The sequence below is a fragment of the Phodopus roborovskii genome, unplaced genomic scaffold (assembly GCF_943737965.1).
Source record: "Phodopus roborovskii unplaced genomic scaffold, PHOROB, whole genome shotgun sequence".
In the NCBI taxonomy this organism is placed as follows: Eukaryota; Metazoa; Chordata; class Mammalia; order Rodentia; family Cricetidae; genus Phodopus; species Phodopus roborovskii.
Window position 1 is genome coordinate 36,521,419 of NW_026126525.1, and position 24,124 is coordinate 36,545,542.

Below are 24,124 nucleotides of genomic sequence, written 5' to 3' on the forward strand. Positions count from 1 at the left end.
TCACCAGCCATCTCCATAAGCGTTCATTCAAGAAATGTCATTTAAATTATTATTTATTGAAGGCTTTCGCTATTAAATTGAAGGAATTTCTCATATTTGGGACTTTAGCCCATTATTATGGATATGGTTTGTATATATTTTATCCAGTTTGGTAGGTTGTATTTGTATTTTGTTAAAGGTTTTGTTTTTAGTGTGATGAAAATCTGTGTGTCTATTTTTGCTTTACGTGTGTTTGAGGAGTCATATTGAACATGTCATTGCCCAAAGAAGATCATAGAGTTAGCCTTCTCTGCTTTCTTTGAAATAGTTTCATAGTTTGTAATCTCATATTTGTGTATTTAATCCAGTTACTTGACTTTTGTGACGGGTATAAGATACCACTTAGATTTTGATAGGGTTTGCCTGAGTAGGTCACATTTGAATGATAATCATCATCCAATCCATGAATCTAGTTGTCATTGCATTTATTTGTTTTTGTTTCACCTGCTTTCATTTTCACACTGTTGTTTCCAGTATATGTGCCTTGGACCTCTTAGTTTTATTTTTTTAAATCCCATTTGGTGTTATTGTAAATAGGATCATATATTTATTCTGGAAATTCATATAAGTAGCATCACAAAGTGTGTGTGTGTGTGTGTGTGTGTGTGTGTGTGTGTGAGTGTGTGTGTTTCACAGTCAGTGGGCCTTTTGACTATAAGATTTAAAAACAAATCACTTCTAACAATTAATGAAAAAAAAAGGCCATTATCTGAAAGAGAGCAAAGAGGAATATATAGGATGGCGTGGAGGGAATAAAGAAAAAGGAATAATGGTGCAATTATATTGTAATATTAAAAAATATTTAGGAAATAAGTTTGGATTAAAAGTAAAAAAAAAACTTATAATCCTGTACACATAACTGACTTGCTTTGGGTAGTATATAATTTTGTGAGATATTTTCATTACCTTTGCTTTCCATCCCAAGGTTGCTATGGGTTGCCCTTAAAAGGAATTCTGAGACTTACTTTTTTTCTAGTGAATACATTGTCTTGCAATATATCCAATGTTATTTAACTGGAGCAGAAAGTTAATGTAGTTTACTTTATCCTTGTATTTCCTGAAAGGAAATGTTATTGAACAACCCAAATTGTAATGATTGAACAATTAAAAAATTGAAGTGACCTGTTTCATTCATGGGACACTTGCTGCTTAGTTATCAAGTTTTATTTATGAGTCTTGTTATTCTTTATTCAGTCTAGTAAGTGGATACAGCTCCTTCATAAATTCATAAAACCCTTCAATGATCAACTAATTAGCTATTGGACCTGCCCCCTAAATAATTAACATTAATCGTTACTAACAACCATCATTGTAGTTATTAAGTTACGTTATTGCTAGGTTACCTTAAGCAGAGGTTTTCAAACCTTTTAGATTATAGTTCACAGTAAGAATCACATTTTGCCCACCGAACTAGGACACATATACACAGACACACACCTGCTCTGTATTAGATAATCTCTCTACTTTCTAATCTATTTTGTGCTTTTTCACTTGAAAGCATACTAACACACAAGAGAGGTTCTACTGCTTATGGTGAACAGTGACTGACAATTGTTTTCAGTGGCATAGCTACTGGTAAGCTGCCTATGTGTCCATAATCTTTCACCCATGCTTCAGTAAATATCCAAATTAAACTCATAAACACACACACACACACACACACACACACACACACACACACACATACACACACACACACACACCCTGAAAGTTGGGAAGGGGATAGGATCAATGGGAGTGGGAAGATGATAAGAAAGGCTATTTAGAGGTGTGGATATGGCTAATGTACATTGCTACTCTTATGAAAAGATACCATAAACAAATTTATTACTATGTACAACTAATACATGCCTATATAAACTGAGGAAAATTCTCGCTTATCAAAATTCATGTGCCCAAACTGAAAATTAAGAAGAACAAATAAGCGTCTCTTTCAAAATTAGAACTCACTTGTTTCCTTCACCATTATAGACCCACTTAGTTGTGCCAATTCCTTCATAGTCTGAGGCCCAATAATAAATGCAGGCATTAATGTGCAGAAGAAACAGCAAGTAACCAATTGTTCGAATGACTCTGTCAGAGAGAATAAATGGAAAATAAGGGTTGACATTGTTTCTGGAAAGCAGCTGATTTCAACGTTTTAGTTTGCTCTGTGTCTCCAATGAACCATCTTGCTTTAGATTTGCCAAGTGTCAACTCTTATTTGTGCAGAGAAAGCATAGGTGACATCCCATGTTCTTTGACTGCAGACTCTTGAATGGGCTTGACAGAGTGTAAAAAAAAGTCTTCATTTCTTTGCACAGATGGTGTGAGTCAACTCTGTGAAAGACATGCCTCGAGGGTCATTTTTTTCATTTTGAATCTCATAAAATATGCTACACTGATTTACCTGGATATCTGAAAGGCTCACAGGACTTCATGCTGTGATGAACTGTGACTGAAGGTCTCTGAGCTCATGAAGTTCAGAATGACAAATGAGTGAAATTTAGACCAGACATGAATTGTCATCAGCTGACTGGGAAGAGTGAACTCATCTCTTATTGTTTAAATGGAAACACAATAGGTCCTCTTTCATACTATGGCTTCCTTGCTTTAATCTGACTTGAAACAGTCTAATTCACTTTGGATCATGCACTTAACATTATATAGCAAAATGGGAAAATGTCCCATGTTTTTGAGCAGTGTAGTCATTTTCTCCTAAATGTTGTCTAAAATGTTCTTCCATCACTTTCTGTTTCCTCCATATTTAACAATGATACTCACCTGTAGATATATGCTTTGTCCATTATAGACTCCAGGCGATTATTAAACTCAAAGAATGAGGTGTACTGAAAAGAAATAATAAGAAGAAATGCACAAGTAATTTAACTACATGTTTATTTAGATAAAAAATGTGTAACATATTTTGTTCATTGGAAATAATTTATGCATGTCTTTAAAAACATGTTATGTTTACTGGTATTTTCTCTTGACAGCACTGCGAAACCTATAAAGCTCAGTGCTTTATTTTATTTCTAGCCTTTGGTTATAGTCTTATTTTGATGCTTTTTGAAAACCAATAATGGGTTTCTTTCTAATGAATATAATAAAACTCTATTTTGCAATGATTAAAATCAAAGACAAAGGTATATTGTTGTTAACAGTAGCTTTATTTCTAGTAAGAGGTGTCAAATTTTATATATGTATATATATAATATATATATATATATTTTCAAAATATGAAGTTCATTAAGTATTAGCAAAGGCTTGAGTTCTGTTATCTGAAGGTTCAATGACTTCATGTGAACTAATCCAAATAGAGTTGCTGTTTCTCTGAAGATTCTTTCTTAAATGTGGCACATGCACATAAATGAATATTTACTCAACTATTAGGAAAAATGAAACCATGACATTTTTTTAGGTAAATAGATGGAACTAGAAAAAAATCACATCAAATGAAGTGACACAGGCCCAGAATGACAAATGCTGTATGTTCTTTTATATTTCAACTTTTGTCTCAGCTTTCACATTGTTTGGATACTCTTATTCTATCCTATTCTCACTCCTACATTTCTATAGGAAATAGGGTGTGGGATAAAACCATGGGCTCACCAAGAATACCAGAGCTAAATGCCAGCCCTATTGCTGATATGTATTTGTCATTACATGACTCTGGAAAAATCTACTTCCTACCTTAGCTCTTTACCTTCATTGATATGCTGAATTTGCTTTGAAGGGGAAGATCTTATAGACAGGAGTCCTCAGAGAATACTTATTCCAAAAATCCCCAATTTACATGTGGCTGCTGTATCTTAGGATATATATATATTTTAGCTAGAAATATGCAAAAATGATATGTTTTTCCCTAAAATTCCTGAAAATATCCCTCAAAAAACCTGAGATTATTATTATTTCAAATTTTGATTACTTGTTTATTGGGCTTTTACTGGAGCTTTCTTTTAAGGACAATATTTGAGAAATAATGTGTTCATAGTAGAGAAAATTTGTGTTCATAGCATGTTTTTTTTATGACCTGGAGACAGGTACATGATAATATTTACCTTAGAGAATTGTCCATTCAAATAACACCTTTATAAATAACTGAACGGTAGGACACTGCAGCTGGAAAAAGATCAGTATTGATTTATGTAATATCCTATATTAAAAAGCTGACTGTAGAAGGCTCCCTAACATGGATTCGGAGATGATCATTTTATAAACTTTCATTCAAAAGCTATATAAACTCCCAAATTCATAAGAATCTTTTTGAAAGAGTCTTTTTGAAAATCAAGTATTTTTTTTAACACATGCCTCCTGAACTTTCTTGTGAGATTCTAAGTTTGACAGGATGGTGGTATGATGCTTGGAACATTGTGTTCTGCCTCAATTTGCAGTCATATTCCAAAGTCACATTAGTGGCCTCTACAGTTTCTGGGGGGGGGGGGATGTTGGGATACAGAGTAGGACTGTATTCTTAGGAAAAATCATAAGCATAGAAAGGAAGTTTTTTATGCCTAACCTCTATTTACCAATATTATAGCAGATAATCTGGAGCAAGATGAGTACTGCCTATGTCATCAGTGTGGACAAGCAGGCTTTCCCACTATGCTGAGTCACATCCCCACCACTGGTAACATGAACTTGTGAGGAGGAATAAAATAGATAATGGAAGTAAAGTGTCTACTTTGCTGTTAGTGGTAGCAACTGCTATTGTTGTAGGATCCATCACTGTTGCTAGTGTTATACTGGAAAGATAACCAACTTGTTTCCCAGGATGCAAAAAAAAAAAAAAAAAAAAGTATGAAATTAAAAATAATTTTTTAAATTAATAAAATCTTTCTTGTTTAAGGAGGCTGTCTTTTGAGGTACAAGTATTCAATATTCTTTTTTAAAAATGAGATTTATTTATTTTTGTTTTTTAAAATCATGTATATACAGGCGTTTTCCTTGCATGTATGTCTGCACCACATATGGTGCCCACAGTTGGCAGAAGAGGGAGCCAGTTCTCTAGGAACTGGAGTAACAGAACATTGTGAGCTTGAATATGGGTGCAGGGAATGAAACCTGCATCCTCTGCAAGATCAATTAATACTCTTAACTATTGCTATTCTTAAAGATTTATGTATTTACATACATTAAAAAAAACACTGAGATTTTCCTCTAATTTGTACGTTACCCAATGAAGCTGAGTTTATGAAACATGTATGTCTTAGAACACTTTTAATAGTCAATGCATACAAGTATTACAAAATCAGTGTTAAATATATTCCTTTAAAACTCTGTTGCTTCTATTCATCCTGATTTTCCTTTTCATCTTAGGCAGCTGCTTTAATTAGTTTCTGAAAAATATTTGTAGTATTTAGGAATTTATGTAAATATCTAAAACTTAACATTTTTTCTTTCTTGTTTGCATAAATTAGTTGTGTTCTGTAAACTCTGCTTTGTGACTTTTTGTTTTTTTTGAGACAGAATCTAATGCTGTAGCTCAGGCTAGTCGGAGAATTATTATGTAGCCTAGACTGTTTTAAACTAATGGAAATCCTCATCTTCCCAAGGGCTCAGATTATAAGGAGCCACAAAATCTTGATGAGCATTTTAGTTTTAGCAAGGATGTAAAACTGTTTTCATTGTTCCTATTATTATAGAAACTTAGGTGAATAAAATTTTAGAGTGGAGCCTCCTGAGGCCTGGGGCCTATGCATGCATTGAGGAGTCCATCCAAGTGGACTGGCTTGTCTAGAGTCTGCCTGTATCCTAGTCCTACCTCCACCCATGGGAGCCGGTAAGTGTGGGTTTGTTTCTGGCCTGCCTTCCAGGGCCCTGGTTAGGGCCTCCTGAGGCCTGGGGACTGAACGGTGTAACCTGTCCCAGCAACCAGCCTATACAGAGTCTGCCAGCTTCCTGGCCTAGCCTAAACCCACGGAGGGAGCCCACCTTCATGTGCCCTGCTTGGAGCCTCCTGAGGACTAGAATTGTGCATGGGGTAACCCGTTCCAGTGGACCAGCCCATTCAGAGTCTACCAGCACCCTAGTCCCACCTCTACCCACTGGAAGAGGAGAACCATTGGAGTATTGGACTTGCTTGTATCCAATAGCAGAGAACCTTGGTCCTGTACCCCCCCATGAGAGGGAGAGACCCCACCATTACACACTGGAAAAAGACATCAGTATAAGAACAGAGTCAACAACAGAAAGATGAATATGATGCCCCCAGAGTCTAGGGACTCTACACCAACAAGACCTAACATCCCAACACAGATGAAGCAGAAGAGAATGACTCTAAAAACAACTTCATGAAGATGATAGAGACACTAAAAGAGGAAGTAAGAAAATCCTTTAAAGAAATGGAAGAAAAGACAACCCCAAAATTGCAAGAAGCAATTTAAACTGTGCAAGGTTTGAAAGCTGAAATACACACACACACACACACACACACACACACACACACACACACACATGCACACACACACATACGCACACACACACACACACACACAGAAAGAGAGAGAGAGAGAGAGAGAGAGAGAGAGAGAGAGAGAGAGAGAGAGAGAGAATCACATTTTGAGGGAATGTAGGAAATAGAAAAGTGGGGTAAATGATCAGGAACTACAGACGCAAGAATAACCAACAGAATACAAGAGATGGAAGAGAGAATCTCAGGTGGTGATGATATATTAGGAGAAATACATTCATTGGCAAAGAAAATCTTAAGTTCAACAACTCCTTAACACAAAATATACAGGAAATATGCGACATCGTGAAAAAGCCAACCCTGAGAATAATAGCTATAGAAGGCAAAGAAGCCCAACTCAAAGGTGCAGAAATATATTCAACAAAATCATAGAAGAAAACATTTTAAACCTAAAGAAAGACATGCCAATGAGAATACAATAAGCCTACAGAACACCAAATACAGTGGACCACAAAAAAGTCCCCTTGCCACATAATAATCAAAACACCAAACATACAGAATAAAGGAAGAATATAAAGAGAAGCAAAGGAAAACGTAACATATAAAGGAAACCTATCAGAATTTCACCTGACTTCTCCATTGAAACTCTGAAGGCCAGAAGGTCCTGGATATTCTGCCAACACTAAGAGACGATGGATGCCAGACCAGACTAATACACCCAGCAAAACTTTCAATCACTATAGATGAAGAAACCAAGATGTTCCATGACAAAACCAGATTTAAACAACTAATCATGCCCTACAGAACATTCTAGAAGGAAAACTCTAACCCAAGGAAGTCAAGTACACCCACAAAAACATAGGTAATAGACAATCTTACTTTGCCAATAGTCAAAAGAAATATGGGGGGAAATCCACACGTAATACCACCACCACCAAATCCAAAACAAACAAGAATTAATAATCAGTGTTCATTAATATCTCTCAATATTAATAGTCTTAACTAGCCAATAAAAAGACACAGGCTAACAGAATGCATCCGAAGACAGAATTCATTCTTCTGTTGCATACAAGAAACATACCTCAACTTTAAAGACAGAAGTTACCTCAGAGTTAAGGGTTGGGGAAATTAGATTTTAAACTAAAATGAATCAAGAGAGAAGAAGACGGTCATTTATTATTCATCACAGGAGAAATCTATCATGATGAAGTCTCAGTTCTGAACATCTATTCCCCAAATACAAAGGCACCCACATTTGTAAAAGAAAGATTACTAAAACTAAAATCTCACCTAAAACCTCACACTCATATAGGGGGTGAGTTCAACACCCCACTCTCAACACTAGACAGGTACACCAGACAGAAACTTAACAAAGAAACAAAGTAACTAACAGAAGTCATGACCCAATTGGCTTTAACAGACATTTATAGAACATTCTATTCAAACCCAAAAGAATATACATTCTTCTCAGCTCTAAAATCGACCAAATACTTGACAATATAGCAAACCTCAATAGGTACAAAAAAATTACAATAACCCCCTGTATCTTATCAGACTACCATGCTTTAACGTTAGAATTCAATAATAACACAAACTGTAGAAACAAACTCATGGAAATTGAACAATGGACAATTGCACCATTCCTGGGTAAAGGAAAAAATAAAGAAATTAAAGAGTTCCTAAAATTCAATGAGAATGAAGATGCAACATACCCAAACTTATGGGATACTTTAAAAGCAGTACTAAGAGGAAAGTTCATAGCACTAGTGCCCACATGAAGAAACTGGAGAACAGTCACATAAGAGAATTAACAGCACAATTGAAAGCCCTAAAACAAAAAGAAGCAAACTCACATCGGAGGAGTAGAAATCAGGAAACAATCAAATTGAGGGCTGAAATCAATAAAGTAGAAACTAGGAAAACAATACAAAGAATTAATGTAACAAAGAGTTGGTTCTTCGAGAAAATCAACAAGATAGCTAAACCTTTATTCAAACAAAAGGCAAAGAGAGAACATGCAAATTAACATAATCAGAAATGAAAAGAGGGACATAATAACAGACACTGAGGAAACCCAGAGAACCTTCAGGTCATATTTTGAAAACATGTACTCAAAAAAAAAAATTAAAAATTTAACAGAAATGGACAATTTTCTGGATAGCTATCACTTACCAAAATTAAATCAAGACCAAATAAGCAATTTAAATAGACCTATAACTCCTATTTAAAATGAAGCAGTCATGAAAAGTCTCCCAAAAAAAAAAAAAAAAAAAAAAAAGCCCAGGACCAGATGGCTTCAGTGCAGAATTCTACCACAAATTCGAAGTATAGCTACTACCAATACTCCTCAAGGTTTACCATACAACAGAAACATAATGGTCATTGCCAAATTCTTTTCTATATATTTTATTTTATTTTATTATAGGGCTACAATTACCCTAGTATCCAAGCCACACAAACACACACTAAGAAAAAGAACTACAGACCAATATCCCTCATGAACATTGATGCAAATATACTCAATAAAATAGTTGCATTTTGAATCCAAGAACATATCAGAGAAATCATCCACCATGACCAAGTAGGTTTTATCCCAGGGATGCAGGGATGGTTCAACATATGAAAATCTAGTAATATAATTCACCATACAAACAAACTGAAAAGGAAAAACCACATGATAATCTCACTAGATGCTGAAAAAGACTTTTACAAAATCCAACACCCTTTCATGATAAAGGTCTTGGAGAGATCACGGATAACAGGAACATACCTAAACATAATAAAGGCAATATACAGCAAATGAACAGCAGACATCTGTTTAACTATGTTCATAGCAGCATTATTTGTAACAGCTAGAGCCCGGAAACAACCTAGATGGCCCTGAACTGAAGAATGGATGCAGAAAATGTGGTACATTTACATAATGGAGTACTATTCAGGAGAAACAAGCAATGGAATCTTGAAATTCACAGCCAAATGGTTGGAACTAGAAGAAACCATCCTGAGTGAAGTAACCTAGTCACAAAAGGCAAACACGGTATGTACTCACTCATATATGGATTTTAGACACAGAGCAAAGTAATACCAGCCTACAATCCACATGGCCAGTAATGCTAGGAAACAAGGAGGACCCTAAGACAGACATACATAGTCCTCAACAAAAGGGGAAAGAGTCATGCTCTCCAGAGCAGATTGTGAGCAGGGCAGGGGAGAGGAAGTTCTGAGAAAGAAGGGGCAAAGAGTAGGGGAGAGGAGGGCATGAGGAAGCAGGAAAATTGAGTCAGGGAAAGAATAGAGGAGAACAAGAAAAGAGATAGTATAATAGAGGGAGCCATTATAGGTATAAAGAGAAATCTGTCAGTAGGGAAATGTTCAGAGATCTACAAGTATGACCACAACTAACAATCTAAGCAACAGTGGTGAGGCTCCCTTAAATGCCCTTCCCTAATAATGAGGTTGATGACTACCTTATATGCCATCCTAGAGCCTTTTCCAATAACTGTTGGAAGCAGAAGCAGACACCCACAGCTAAACTGAGCCGAACCTCTGGAATCCAGTTGCAGTGAGGGAGGAATGATGAGCAAAAGGGTCAAGACCAGGCTGGAGAAATCCACAGAAACAGCTGACCTGAACAAGAGGGAGCTCACGCACCCCAGTCTGATAGCTGGGAAACCAGCAAAGGACAGTCCCAGTCCCTCTGACTGTGGGTTTAGTTAGGAGGATTTTGCAGTCTATGGGGCCTCTGGTTTTTGGAACAGTATTTATCCTTAATATATGAATGGACTTTGGGAGTCCATTCCACATAGAGAGATGCCCTCTCAGTCTAGAAAAATGGGGAAGTCCTAGATCCTGCTCCAAGTGATATGACAGACTTTGAACCTCATGGAAAGACTCACCCTCCTGGGGTTTAGATAGGGGATGGGATGGGGTTTGGGAGGGAGACAGAGAAAGAGGGGAGGGTGAGGGAACTGGGATTGACAGATAAAACAAGCTTGTTGCAAATTTAAATAAACAACATTATCAAAAAAAATTAGAGGTGACCCCTTCTACCTCTTTCATTTCATAGCTTGATATTTTAAACATTCAGGAACTCTCTGATAAATGATGCTGAGAAAAATTAAAATTATAAAACATTTATTTGTAATTCTAGTCATCTATAAAAGTAAAAAAGCACTCCTACTTTGGGTTATAAAAAAAAAAACCTATTGCAAAGAAATTGAGGAGGAGTTGATTAGGGGTGGAAATAGAGGGGGAGTAGGGGAAAGGGATTAGGAGGAAAGAAGGGAGGAGAAACTGTGGCTGGGATGTTAAAAAAATACCTGTTATAAGATAGATTAGAAACAATTAGGAGTCATTTCCATCAATAGTAACATTGGCATTTTTCTACTCTTTATTTAAAAAATTCAAAATACTGATGAAGTCTGAGAAATAGAAGGTCATTCAGAAAAAAGAGCATTGTTAATTTTAGCATATCTAAACTCGCTGCAAGATTTCCATTAGGAGAAGACAGCTAAATGTAGTTTCTTTACCTTTAATATTCGATTTGTTCTAAGTATTGGATTAAATCCAAAGAAGATGTAGAGTACTTCAAATGGCATTAGGGATATGACATCCATCTGTTGAAAAAACATATTCACATTTAGGTAGTTTGCATACTTACTTCCCTGTGCTTGGATTTGTACTCATGCAGGCCAATATATGTACAAGCTACTTTTCTGTTGCTGTGATTAAAATATCCTGCAAAGCAAATCCAGAATGAAAGAATTCATTTTAGCTTATGGATCTAGAGGTTTACAGTTCATCTCAGTGAAGAGGACATGGCCTAGGCAGGGAAGGCATGGGTCAGGAGGAAAAGGTGGATGGTCACATTGCATCCTAACTCAGGAAACAAGAGAGTGAGCCCAGAGAGCTCTAACTAGCAAATTGGCCTCCAGTGTGCTAATTCCTCTAGCAAGGCTTTACCTTTTATAGGCCCTGCAATCTTCCCAAACTGAGTCACCATCTAGTGTGAACCAAGTGTGAGTTTACAGGAGACATTTCACACTTAAGCTAGAATAGTATGTAAAAGTTGTCAATCCATATGAATTATTTACTATTTAATACAAAATTGCTTTCAGTTAAATATTCACAATTCTAGTTAAAGACATTAATATCATGAGAACAAGGACATTAGTTTGTAGTCTATGCCAGTACATTTCATTTTCATCTTCATGTATCTGAACTATCCTTAGACATTACCTTTGCTCTGATTTTTCTTGTTTCATATAGTTCAATAATAACATAGATACTAATGTTAAAATGCATTTTCATAGTCTTTGAAACATGATGTTCTGGAATTCAAATCAAATCTAGTTTTGATTTTGCTTGAAACTCTTGTAAATTCATTGCAGTGATACTGCTTTAGGTTCCACCCATCTCTCTGTGGGTCAGAGTGGATGTTGTCATTCTGGTTCACTTAGGTTCTTCGGTGATTTCTATCATTGTCTTCATTGCGTTGTTTTGCTACCAATTACTTGACATAAAAGTTTCTATCAAAGTCTACAAAGGCTAAAAGACAGGTAGAAATCAGCTCTGTTTACAGTAAATCAGCAACTCAAATAAGAGAAAGTCTTGGAAAACACTGTAATATTATAGCTAAAATATTCTTTTTAAAACTTTTTGTGTATTTACATTATTCAGGCCTTCTTATACCTTGGCAATCAATGGCATTCCTTAATTATCAATATAATTTTGTCTACTTTCTTTTCAAAAAATACTTTCAGAGCTTGTGTGTTTGTGTGTGTGTGTGTGCATGTGTGAATGCATGTGTATGTGACAGAGAGAGAGAGAGAGAGCTAGCTTAACAACATTGAATGCTTGCACGGGCAGTGTATTTGCTAACAGACTTTGAAGAACTAAATTACAGTCCTTGGTGGGGGAGGCTGAAGTCATAAAATGGCTTAGGTAACCTTCGATAACCCCATGCCTGCCTGCTTTTCAATTAGAAGACAGATTAGTAAATAACTATAAGACATAAGATCATCTTTTTATCTGAGAAAAGGAGATGCTGTGTCATCTAAATAACTGCTTCTTCAGTTTATTTATTCTTCTCATATGAAGAATGGATAGGAATAGAAATAATTTTGCAGAATTTACACCACCACACCACATGAACTGATAACTAAAATTCTGTAGACTAGAAAAGGTACACTCCACTTTCCCCAACTATAATTTAACTTAGGAGCTAAATATGGACAGCTGTTTACTTTGGCTTTTACATATTTAAGTTCCCTTTCAGATACAGCGGAATGCATGTAGTGTGAAGTATGGAGGAACAAATGTCAGGAGTATTCACTGCTGTCTAATAAAACATTCACATCTGTATGAAGTTTGTTACAAATGAAGGTAACATTTGTAGAAATGAGACGTAAAGTGAAAGTAGTTCTGCTTAAATGGTTCTGGCCCTATTTGTGAGTCACCTACCTGAAATTTTGTAGAACTTCTGTAGTGTCTCTTCAGCTCATTTGAATCTACCTGTAATACATTTATATTTTGATCAGGTTTAGCAAATTTCATTTATTAGTCTTTTTAATATTTACAGTTACTTCCCTTTATTATATTCTTCAATCTTAGCCTACAATTATACTATCATTATCCAACCTTTTGCAATTTTGAAACATACTGCAATGCATGGTGATTGTTTTCTTTTTATTAATTTCACATATTACCTAAACATTTTTCTATAGTATACTTTGATCATATTCTTTTCTTTCTTCCCAGATTCTCCCCACCTCCTTGTATTCATAACTTCCTGGTCTTTACCCCAAAAGAAAAAAAAAAAAAAACAAAACAAGAAATAAAAAGACAAAACATGAAAATCCAAACAAACAAACAAAACCAGACAAAACCAAACCAAGGCAAATTAAAAGTGCACACACACAAACACAAGCACAGAATCTGGTTTGTTTCTTTTTTCTTATTGTCCTCCAGTTTAACATAGGAATACCAGGAGAGTCAACCGTATTGCTTTTGTTCTACACTCTTTGCTCATGCCCACCCCTAAACTGCAGGAGTTTGGTCATATTTGTCTTCCTCCTTCTTTGTACCAATAAATCTAACAGTACAAAGGCTACACAGGAACCTGCTCACACTTACCATTTGTGTTGTGGAACTCAGGATGTTTTGAAATGATAGATTGTTGGGTCTTTGTAAACTTTTATTTATCGTTGTGTACATATTTGGGGTGTGTGTGTGTGTGTGTGTGTGTGTGTGTGTGTGTGTGTGTGTGTGTGTGTGTAGATCATAGGACATGTTTGTTGGGTTAGTTCTCCCCGTCCATCTTTACCTGGATTTGAGAGTCAAACTCAGATCACCAGGCTGTGCAGCAAATACCTTTACTCATTGAGCAATCTCCACATTGCCTTGTATATTTTATTTAAAACCAGACTCCCTGGTTAAACTGTAATCTTCTTGAGGTCAGGATTGACTTTTTGACAGTTGGGTAATCAGTGACTGGAACATTCTTAGAACTCAGTAAATATTTTGGGCATGACTAGATAGAGGAATAAAGAGAGGGATAAAAGTTTTGTAGCGTTTGGCATTTTCTGAAATAATTTTTGATTTTTAAGACTTTCTCTTTTGGGGAAGCAGAAGTGCCCCTCAGTTTACCTGCATGTTGCTTAAGGTCAGAAATGCATGTCTCACAATTTTGTTATGTTTTCTTCTCATTCTGTTTACTTCTTGAAAAATCTCATCCATGTGTGAAGTTTCAAAGATACCACATCAAATCTGTATCTCCTCTTCTTATATCACATCGAGGAGCTGTAGCCAGTAAAGCTGAAGTCAGTATTATCTCCAATCTCCTCAAGCCTAAGTGTGAACTCCTGGTATTGCATATCCTCTGAGCATACCCATCCATGTTGGCCAGTCAGCCTAGACTACTCCCTCTGCCTCGCCTGTTCAATCTCTCTCTTGGCAGTGGTCTTCCTGACTTAAGTGGTACTCCCCACACCCTATTCTATTCATTACACAATGTCAGACAAAGATCTAAATCAGAGAACCTAATTCCTATTTATGTCTAATTCTATGACTCTACATGATTTTCAGGAAAAATAAAAACCCTCAAATTCTCTTTTGTAGTCCATCTTGCTCTGCTCTCCCTGTCTCAGCAGTAATTTTGAAGTTTTCTTATCCTTCTTTATCTCTCAGTTCCTGAAACATGTCAGTTTCTCACTTGAATGCCTTTGTTGGGGCTATTCCAGGATCAAGCTTCCTGTTGTTGCTAAGATGGAAGGGTACAGATAGTACCAATGACCCATGTTAATACAACATAGAAGTTCACTGTATTTCTTGTTTGTTTCTCCTTTATGCTTGAGTTGTGTAAAAAAGTTAGGCATACATTTTTTTGTTTTTCAGGAGGGAGGAGAGGTTCAACTTCCACATTTTAATCCATCACTGAATGAAATGAGGACAAGAACTCAAACAGGGCAGGAACCTGGAGGCAGGAGCTGATGCAGGGGCCATGGAGGGGTGCTGGCCACTGGCTTGCTCCATGTAGCTTGTTCAGCCTGATTTCTTATAAAAACCAGGACTACTACTCCCGGGTTTTCTCAGTTCCTGACAGGTCTAACCTCAGTAGGTGCTCGATAAATGTATGCTATTTGCCACGAGAGTAGAAAGGCTTTTAATACTAACATTGAGGCCTAAGGGAATCAGTTCTAGCATCCTAGAAATTCTAACATATAGATGTTTCAGTTACATGTAGGAAGAAGTTTCTTATAAACTCTTAATTGATTACAGTATTAGAACTTGGGCACACAGAAGCCGCAGCATCTAACTATTATCATTCATGTTATTTAATATGGAAAATTTTAATCTTCTTTAAGTAGTGTTTAAGATCAGTTAGTTGGGGCTAGGCAGATGGTCCATTTGGTAAAATGCCTGACACATAAGCATGAAAACCTAAGCTTGATAGTCATATTAACATATCTTTAGAATCAGTGCTATGGGTGACTGTGAGTAGAGACAGGCAAATCGCTGAAGTTCAGTGGCTAGCCATTGTGGTCAAATCTATGATCTTCCTGGCTAGTGGAAGACTGTTCCAGAAAATAAAGGTGGAAAGCAACTGAAGGAGGCCACCATACATTAACCTCACCTTATATATAACCTCCATATACTTGTTAAGATACATACATGTGCACATATATGTGTGCACATTGAGATACACACATATACACATGCATATGAACACATGGACACACACACACACTCACACGCACAAACACACACACATGCCAGCCACCTCTGTTCCTAGTCTCTCACTCCCTATTATAGTTATACTTTTAACCCACATACACATGGTAAATTTTACAAAAATATATTAAAATATATGTAAGATATGCTCATTTAATGATTTGTACTATGATAAAAAAGGATTATTGAGCCAAAGGTAGGTAGGCATAGACAGGTTTCATTGATAGTAATATAAATTTGTGCTGAGAAAGACTGAGTAAAATCAGACAGCTCCATCATAGCTTCTCTGATACAGACAGACACAACCCAAGTGCCAAGCTGCTATGTTAAAATATTGCATTTCCCCACCAACCAGAAGGTTTCCCCCCCACATTTATACCTTTCTTTTCAGAGTCTATGATTCTGTGATTGAATAAATGTAAACACAACTAAAAATGCCTGATTAAAGGAAAGTGGCATTTAACAATTTTAAAATCCCTGTTAAAATCTTTTGAGCACTTAATAAATTTGGCACCATTAGCCTTAAGAGGATCAGTCTCTTTACTAGTGACAATTAGGCACTTACTTTTAAAATGTCACCCTATTTAGTTCCTTCTCTCTTTTAAGCCTGCTTATTATGCAGACAGCATTTCTTCCTCAGAAGCTTACTTTAGGAAGGGTATGCTAATTACACCTAAATCCTGTCCTAACAGAGAGTCTTAGAGAATGCTCTACTGGATGTTAGTGTTTACCCATTATTTACTTTCTCTGATTAACAATTCTGCAGTTTAAAACAGAACAGAGAGAAACACTTAAAAAGTGTATAATGCGAGGCTGCAGTTAGAGGATTACTCAAAGAAAGGAAATTCTTGAGCCAGCTTTATCACACACCTCTCCCCCCAAACCTGTCTTGAAAATCTTTGAATTCCAAGGTTAAGATAGGAAAATGGATAGAACACTGTTCCCACCTTTCAGGAACTTATTATCAGGTAAGAAAGAGAGCTAAAGAGAAAAGGAAGACTTGCTAAATGTGTGGTGTTTATTCATTGAATTCATCTGACAATTTACTTCTATCAGTCATATCTTAGGGTATCTGTACATAATCATCTTATTTAGTTTTTATTGTAGATTTATTAAATAGTACTCTTTTCACTATACAAGTAGAAGAGAGAGTTCAATAAAGGAGTTAATTTAGTTTCTTCAAATCTTAGTAGTGAATATTTCAGTTGTGAAATTTGAGCCTAGTCTGCTTTTCTCTAGTGTATTATGGTTAACTTATGCTTTATTTATCTAAATTAAATAAAAAAATATCAAAGAAATGAGTAATTCCTTTCAGGTCATTTTTATAAGCAGTAATTGTGAGGTGTGAGTGTTTAGAGTAGTGTCCTATAACAAAGACCTAATTGATATAGTCGTTAGTGGGCACTAAACATTTACACAGATTCTTTTTGACTATTGGGTTTATCCATCAAAAGCTGTAGCTGTGTGTCATAGCCAACAGCCAGTGTTAGGCACATGAGCTTGCTTAGCAGTGAAGGACCTGCCCAGTAAGCCTAATAACCTGAGTTTGATCCCAGAATTCACATGGTAGAAGGATACATCCAACTCTCCTCTTACCTTTACACATAAACCAAGGTACCCATGTCATGGGCACACACAATGAGTAAAATCATATATGATGTATAAATAAAATAATATCCACTATTAACTTGATTTCAGCTACATGTTAGGATTTTTTTTGATAATAATTTTTTATTTAAATTTGCAACAAACTTGTTTTACTTGTCAATCCCAGTTTCCTCACCTTCCCCTCTTCTACTGTCCCCCTCCCAACCCCCATCCCATTCCCTTTCTGCTCCCCAGGGAGGGTGAGGACTTACATGGGAGTCTTCAAAGTCTGTCATATCATTTGGAGCAGGGCCTAGGCCCTCCCCCATGTATCTAGACTGAGAGAATATCCCTCTATGTCCAATGGGCTCCCAAAGTCCGTTTGTATACCAGGGATAAATACTGATCCACTACCAGAGACCCTGTCCTCCTACATGTTAGGAAATTTTTATAGGAAGCTTTTTGTTGTTGTTGATGGTGGTGTTTGGACATCCGTCTATATAGAGCCATCTTCAGAAGAATTTATGAATAAATGTTGTAGAACATGTGTAGATCTTCCAGGTTTCTTTCACTGTGGCTGTTTGCACTTCCATCTGTTTTCCCTAAAAATGCTTACAGAATTAAGGCTGCCATCTTCCAGCCCTGGTGCAGCATGTATTAAGTTAATATAGCATATGTACAGAAGGTAGGTAGGTGTGTCTACCTAGTATATGTAGTAAATAAAGTGTTCACTTCTATGGAATATCTTAAAGAGAGCATGTATAGATAAAAACAGTGAGATCTTCAGGTTGGGAACTCAGTATATACAGACTTCATACCAAATGTAATCAACTTTCAAAGGCCAAAATTACCTACTCTAAATTAAAGGAACCATTAAACTTCTTTTGAGCAAACAAAGCAATTAGTTCCTGTTCTATATTTGTAACTTGTGGTAATGCATTTTGAATAGAACTCATTGAGTGTGTTTTTGTTGATTATTTTTTAGGGTTTCAACTCTCTATTGTGTGCAAAGATCTCTTAGGAAATTGAAAATAAAAGTCTCCCTTTTGTGATTTTGTCATTTTCCATTTGTCAAACATCGATTTTGTGCATCTATAATGCAGACTGTAATTAGTGGGGTTTTTCCTCCCTCCCTCTCTTCTTCCCTCCCTCCCTCCCTCCCTCTCTCCCTCCCTCTCTCCTTCCCTTCCTTCCTTCATCATTCATCAAGGTGCCAGTGAACTCTTGGATTGGGGTATAAGTGAACTGATGCTCTAAAGTCTGCATTTGGAATATTATGAGTAGATATTTGCTATTGGTTTGGCTATTACTGCCTTTAGAAAAAAAATTAAATATACTGCATATACCAGAAATTAAAAATTAGTAAAATTATTTTTTCATATTTTTGAAAACTTAAGATTTCCTGAATACTCAAAAAATATTCAGGACTAAAGAACCCTACTATTAATAACATATATGACTCTGAGTTGCTATATATTATGCCAGTTGGCCCTTCCTACTCTGATCTTGGAGGGTAGTCCTTGTAGAGACTTATGATAAGGGAATCACAGTGGACATCCAGGGGACACCCTTTCTACTAGTTATCTTGCAAGTGTGTGAAAAGCAGAGGTTTAACACTTGGGTGTATGCTCACGAAAATACATTTTTTTTTTCAGTTTTGCTTTTCATCATTAGAATTAATTATGAAATTCCAAACTGGGACTAAATCTAGAAGAATAAACTTTCTCAAAGATAAGAATTCTGGTTTTTGAAGGAGGCTACTGCTTTGATCATGAGGAATGAGATGTTATGAATTTGGAAAGCCAAGAAAGAAAAGAAATAGATCAGAAGATATTCATTACAATATAAGACAACCACGGACTTATGATTTGCAAATGGCAAGACACATGTCTTTCCTCTGTGGCTAGGCTCCTGAAGGAATTCTGAAGTCTCTCAGTGCCTTATGTGGCTTTCCACCAGCATAATTTACAATTGGTGAAAATCTCTGCAACACAGCAATAGCCAAGTGCTGTTGAGCACTAGAAATATGGATAAAATATGGTAGGGAATTTTGAAACTTCATATTATTTAATTGCAAAATTTGAATATACTTATGCTTAATAGCCACCCATATGGTCAGTACAGTGAAGTTACAGTTGTTGAAAGCATAAGGGTGTGACTGCATTCATCCTACTGTGTATGGTTCACCATCAGCCCTATAAGTATCATATATGTTTTCTTTCTCATACTTATTTTATCTCTGCTTATTCTATTCACATGCTCTCCTCTTAGTACTTATTAACCTGAGTATTTCATAGCTTTATTAATACTTAAACTCTATAGATTCTAACAGTACTCCAACTCCCCACTTCCATCTATCTACCTTTTGTTTTTTCTCAATTAATCTAATACTAATCTCTATTCTTACCATATTTCCCTCCCAAGTCTAAACTTATCTTAGCAATACTACTCTACCTTCTCACTCTATTCCCCAATAGTTATTAAAGATAAAGAGATGATTATTTTAAACCACCTGTAAGGATACAGATACAATAATGGAACCATTTAGCACTTGTGGTAGCTGCAGTGAATGTTTTATACCCACAGTTTTATAGGGCACTGTACCAGGTCTAATTTAGATATTGTATTACATTCTTGGTTCACTGGAGATGAAAAATACTTCACATCTATCATGACCTAGTCTCACTTGGACATTGAAACACTTTGACTGTAAGAAAACAGTAAATACCCAACCAATAAAATAATCAATAACCCCAGACTCACAAATCAATATATATATATATATATATATATGTATATGTATATGTATATGAGCCCTGTGAAAATAACAAATCCATAGAAGAAGATACCAGTGAAAGGGAATTAGATAAAATTCTATATAAAATTAAAAGGATAATCATAAAAACTACAATTAAATCAAAGGTAAAATAAACTTCTAATTAATTCAAAGAGAATACAAAGAAATAGCTGAACATACAAATCAATACAAGATATGAAAGAAGAATTCAGTAAAGAGAAATTCTTGCAATCCCCATCAATATCCCAACACAATTCTTCATAGACCTTGAAACCACAATTCTCAACTTTATATGTAAAAACAAACAAGCAAACAAACAAAACCAGGATAGCCAAAACAATCCTGTAAAATATAGGAACTTTGATGCTTAAAACTCAAGTTCATATGGATCAAAGACCTCAACATAAATCCAGCTACAATGAACATGATAGAAAAGAAGGAAAAAAGTACCCTTGAATGCATTGGCACAGGAGACCACTTCCTAAATATAAAACCAGTAGCACAGACCTGAGAGCAACAACTTATGAGTCAGAGAGGCGAAAAGAAAGATGAATTAGAATATTCAGACATCCACAAAACTTCACACACAGAAATACAAGCATTAAATAAAACAGTCTTGCAAATTTAGTTTTTTTTTTTTTGCAGTCCAATTGTACATTGCTCATCTGTCAATTTCTTCCCCCAAACTCCACTTACAATAATTTCTCCTCCTCTTACAAATTGGAGTCTTGGCTGTATCAATAATATATCACCAAGGTAGATGATGTCACATATAATGTCAGTAATAATCCAGTAGTGCCTGTTGTCTGGCGTTTGGTATGGAAATGTGAGGCGCACTGGAAGTAACCAACAGTTCCAGTGATAGGCAATGGTGACGAGCAGGAGCCACAGGAGATAGATCCGATCTATCAAAACAGAACCGAAGTCACCCCAACAGTACACACAAGCACTCTAAGAAGTTTCTTTCTGAATTTGACCAAACCGAGGCACTAGCTTTACATGTATGTGTGGTGTCCTTGTGTGTGCACATGTTTGTGTGAATGCACAGTGCGCACTGGCATGTAGAGAACAGAGGCTGACACTGAATGTCTTCCTCTGCCATTTTTACCATAGTTTTTTGAGGTGTAGTCTCTCAGTTCACCTACTTGCCAAGCTGGCTACCTAGCAAGCTTTGAGGATCCATCTGCTTCCTTCCACTCATTTTCTAGGATTACACATGCACTACCAAGAACAGCTTTTACATGGATGCTAGTGACACAAATTCAGATTCTCATGCTTGCATGGTAGGCACATTATAGACTGAAATGCACATTATATACTGAGATATCTTTGTAGACAAGAAACTTGTAGTAAGAACTTCTATTAAAAATTTGACCCAGTTCTGTTTTGAGTTGAAGGCACCATGCTGTACAAAGGAAGCAAAAATGGGCAGTGTCCTTTTTGTCTTTTGACCAGGCTGAGTCTGTTGCAGGAGGTAACTTCACTGTTTGGATTCAGGAAAGTAGAATCCTGGAAAATTTAGATATATCATTGCTAACGTCTTCCTGAAGCAAAGGATCTTTGGTATTCAGTAATTAAGGCCTGCCTATGGCAAGTGGGAGAAAAGGGTTCACTCTGAAAGAAGAGGGTTGGCTCTGAATGGGCGAAGGGAGAGCCAGTCTATTTAGCTAACCAGTGTCTCTTCACATGTTACTTTCATTTGTCTCTGGGAGGATATAGGAGGGAATCTGATTAGAGTAATTATTTTGTTGAAGCAATGGAAGAAGACAGAATATATGTATGTATGTATATATATATACATACATACATATGTATGTATGCATATTATATTTCCAAGTTCCTTGAGGCTTTCTTTTTAAATGTTATTTGGGCCAAGAAAAGCCCTAGCCTGAGTTTTAAAACAGGCAGGAATGTTTATCTCTTATCTTCAATAGAGAAAGGAAAACAAACCTTTTTCAGATCACATCAATGAAATTATGCTTTTAAGATAGTGGTGTGGAAAAATCGAAGCTCTCTCTGTACCTGAGGGTCAAAGTGGTTCTGGTGACTTCCAGCCCTCCCAGTGGGATTTGCATCACTAGTACCTGTGTATGAATCTATGCTTCTAGGAACTCTCATTCTTCTAAGGCACCCTTTGGCAGGTACCCTCTGGAGTCTGCAAGGCAACATGCCATGGTGGTGTTCTTTCAGATTAGAATTCTTCTCTTGTGACAGTGATACATCTGTAGACTTTACTTTATAGGAAAGAAAGGAAATATTTTAACAGGTTAACATAACTTAGCTTGATGATCAAAACATTTTGATGAAATGAGAATATTTGAAAATCTTACCCTCTCTGTGCAGGCAAGCAAAGCAAAACTCTCATGTTTAAACTAATGACTTTTATATTGCGGTAAATAAGGATCAGGATAAACAAATAAGCCGAATAGATGTTTATTCAGGGAGAAATAACTTACAACCTAGACAGATGAACACCAGGAAATTCAACCCGATCCTCTCCTGTCCGAGTCACGCCAGAAAGAGAGCGCCTTCCTGGCCCCCTCCGACCTCCTTCCTCAGGTCACCTCCGCCCATAGCTCCACCCCCCAATGGGCGTGGTCAGTGCTACAGAAGGACTACCTCACTACAATTCCCCTTTTAGTCTAAAGAAAAGATTTAGGCTTAATACAAAACTATATACAAAACAGTGAATAACAAGTGTGCTCTAAGAAAAGGAAAATCGAGAACAAAATGACCTACATATCTAGTCCTAGGGTGAGGGCATAATGGAGTTTACAATAGAGTTGTCCTAAGCTGGAAAACGTAAGTCTAGTACCTAATATATCTAACTAGGAAGAGAGAATAATAGTTGTGATAGTTTAATCTTCAACCTCATCAAGACCTGAGAAGGAAAATAACAATACTAGAGTAGACAGGAAATGCGGATGGACAACTTCCAAAAACGGTGCAGCAAGGACAGAAACAGCAAGCCACCTGAACAGTCACCCTAGGTCTCACAGCGACGTTGGTACACCCAGATTTGGCTAAGGCCAAGAGAACTTGACAGACCACAACAACAGCAGGGAAATAGAATGGCTGTCTTACCCTGACTTGGCAAGGTCAAGCAGTCTTCTATATTTGTCTCCTGCAAGCACATAGGACTGCATGTCCAAATCAGTGGTCAAGGTGGGGGCAATTCTATGCCCAACAGGCCATTAGCTGAGGCGAGATTGAACTCCAGCAGGAGCAACAACAGTGTCCAACATATTTTCGGGAAAATGCACGGTGCTGTCAGGAGCAACAGTGTCTCATGTCAATGGAGTACTAATATTAAAACATTTAAATGCCATGTTCTGCATGTCTATGAAGGATTGAAGATTAAGCATCTATATCTGACTAATCTCATAGGTACAGGAAATGTGAGTGAAGATAATCTGTAATACTCGGGAACTTAGCTAAAAAGACTGATTAAAACTTTCCTGAGTAAAGCAGGAACAAATACTTAAACAATATAACTATTTACATGTACCTACATGTAAATCCCTAAAATAGAGGTAGAGTATAAGTGTCAAGACAAGAGGTAGAACTATAAAGGGCAGCAAGATAAATATCCCAAATTGTATCAATATACAAAATGTCTTGAACACAAGAAAAGTATGCATACATAGAATATGGTAAAAAATAATGTGCATAAATATTATAAGTGGAAACATTTAACACAATATAACAAAATATAAACTTAATTTTACATAGCTTACCACATAGGAATACATAACAATGTAAGCTGTAAAATACTATCTCATTCATACTCAAATTCTCAAGGAAATAGGCTAATCTACTTATATCCCATCTAAACCATACCTTTACCCACCATTCCCTATTCCTGTCTAAAAGATAAACCCGAGTGTAAGCATCACCCAATCCCAAATAACTAAAACCAACCCAAAGACGATGACTATTATCCCAAATTTCCAAGGGTAGGGAAAGGGGGCGTAGTCATATTAAGATTACTTCCTGCTGAAATGGGACGATGATTGCTCCAATGGATCCTGTAGGAAGAAAATTTTTAGCAACCAAATTTCTCAACAGAACTGGCTGTG

The 24,124-nt window shown here is 36.4% G+C and overlaps 1 protein-coding gene across 1 annotated transcript in view; it reads right to left on the reverse strand.

Moving 5' to 3' along the window:
• Cngb3 (cyclic nucleotide gated channel subunit beta 3) overlaps nt 1-24,124 on the reverse strand; it is a 174,275-nt gene that overhangs the window by 57,064 nt on the left and 93,087 nt on the right. The window contains exons 5-10 of the mRNA XM_051198109.1: nt 22,130-22,279; nt 20,742-20,950; nt 12,893-12,943; nt 10,960-11,046; nt 2,803-2,867; nt 1,990-2,112 (exon numbers count right to left, since the gene is read on the reverse strand). Coding sequence (XP_051054066.1) covers nt 1,990-2,112; nt 2,803-2,867; nt 10,960-11,046; nt 12,893-12,943; nt 20,742-20,950; nt 22,130-22,279 — 685 coding nt within the window. The remainder of the gene's footprint in view (nt 1-1,989; nt 2,113-2,802; nt 2,868-10,959; nt 11,047-12,892; nt 12,944-20,741; nt 20,951-22,129; nt 22,280-24,124) is intronic.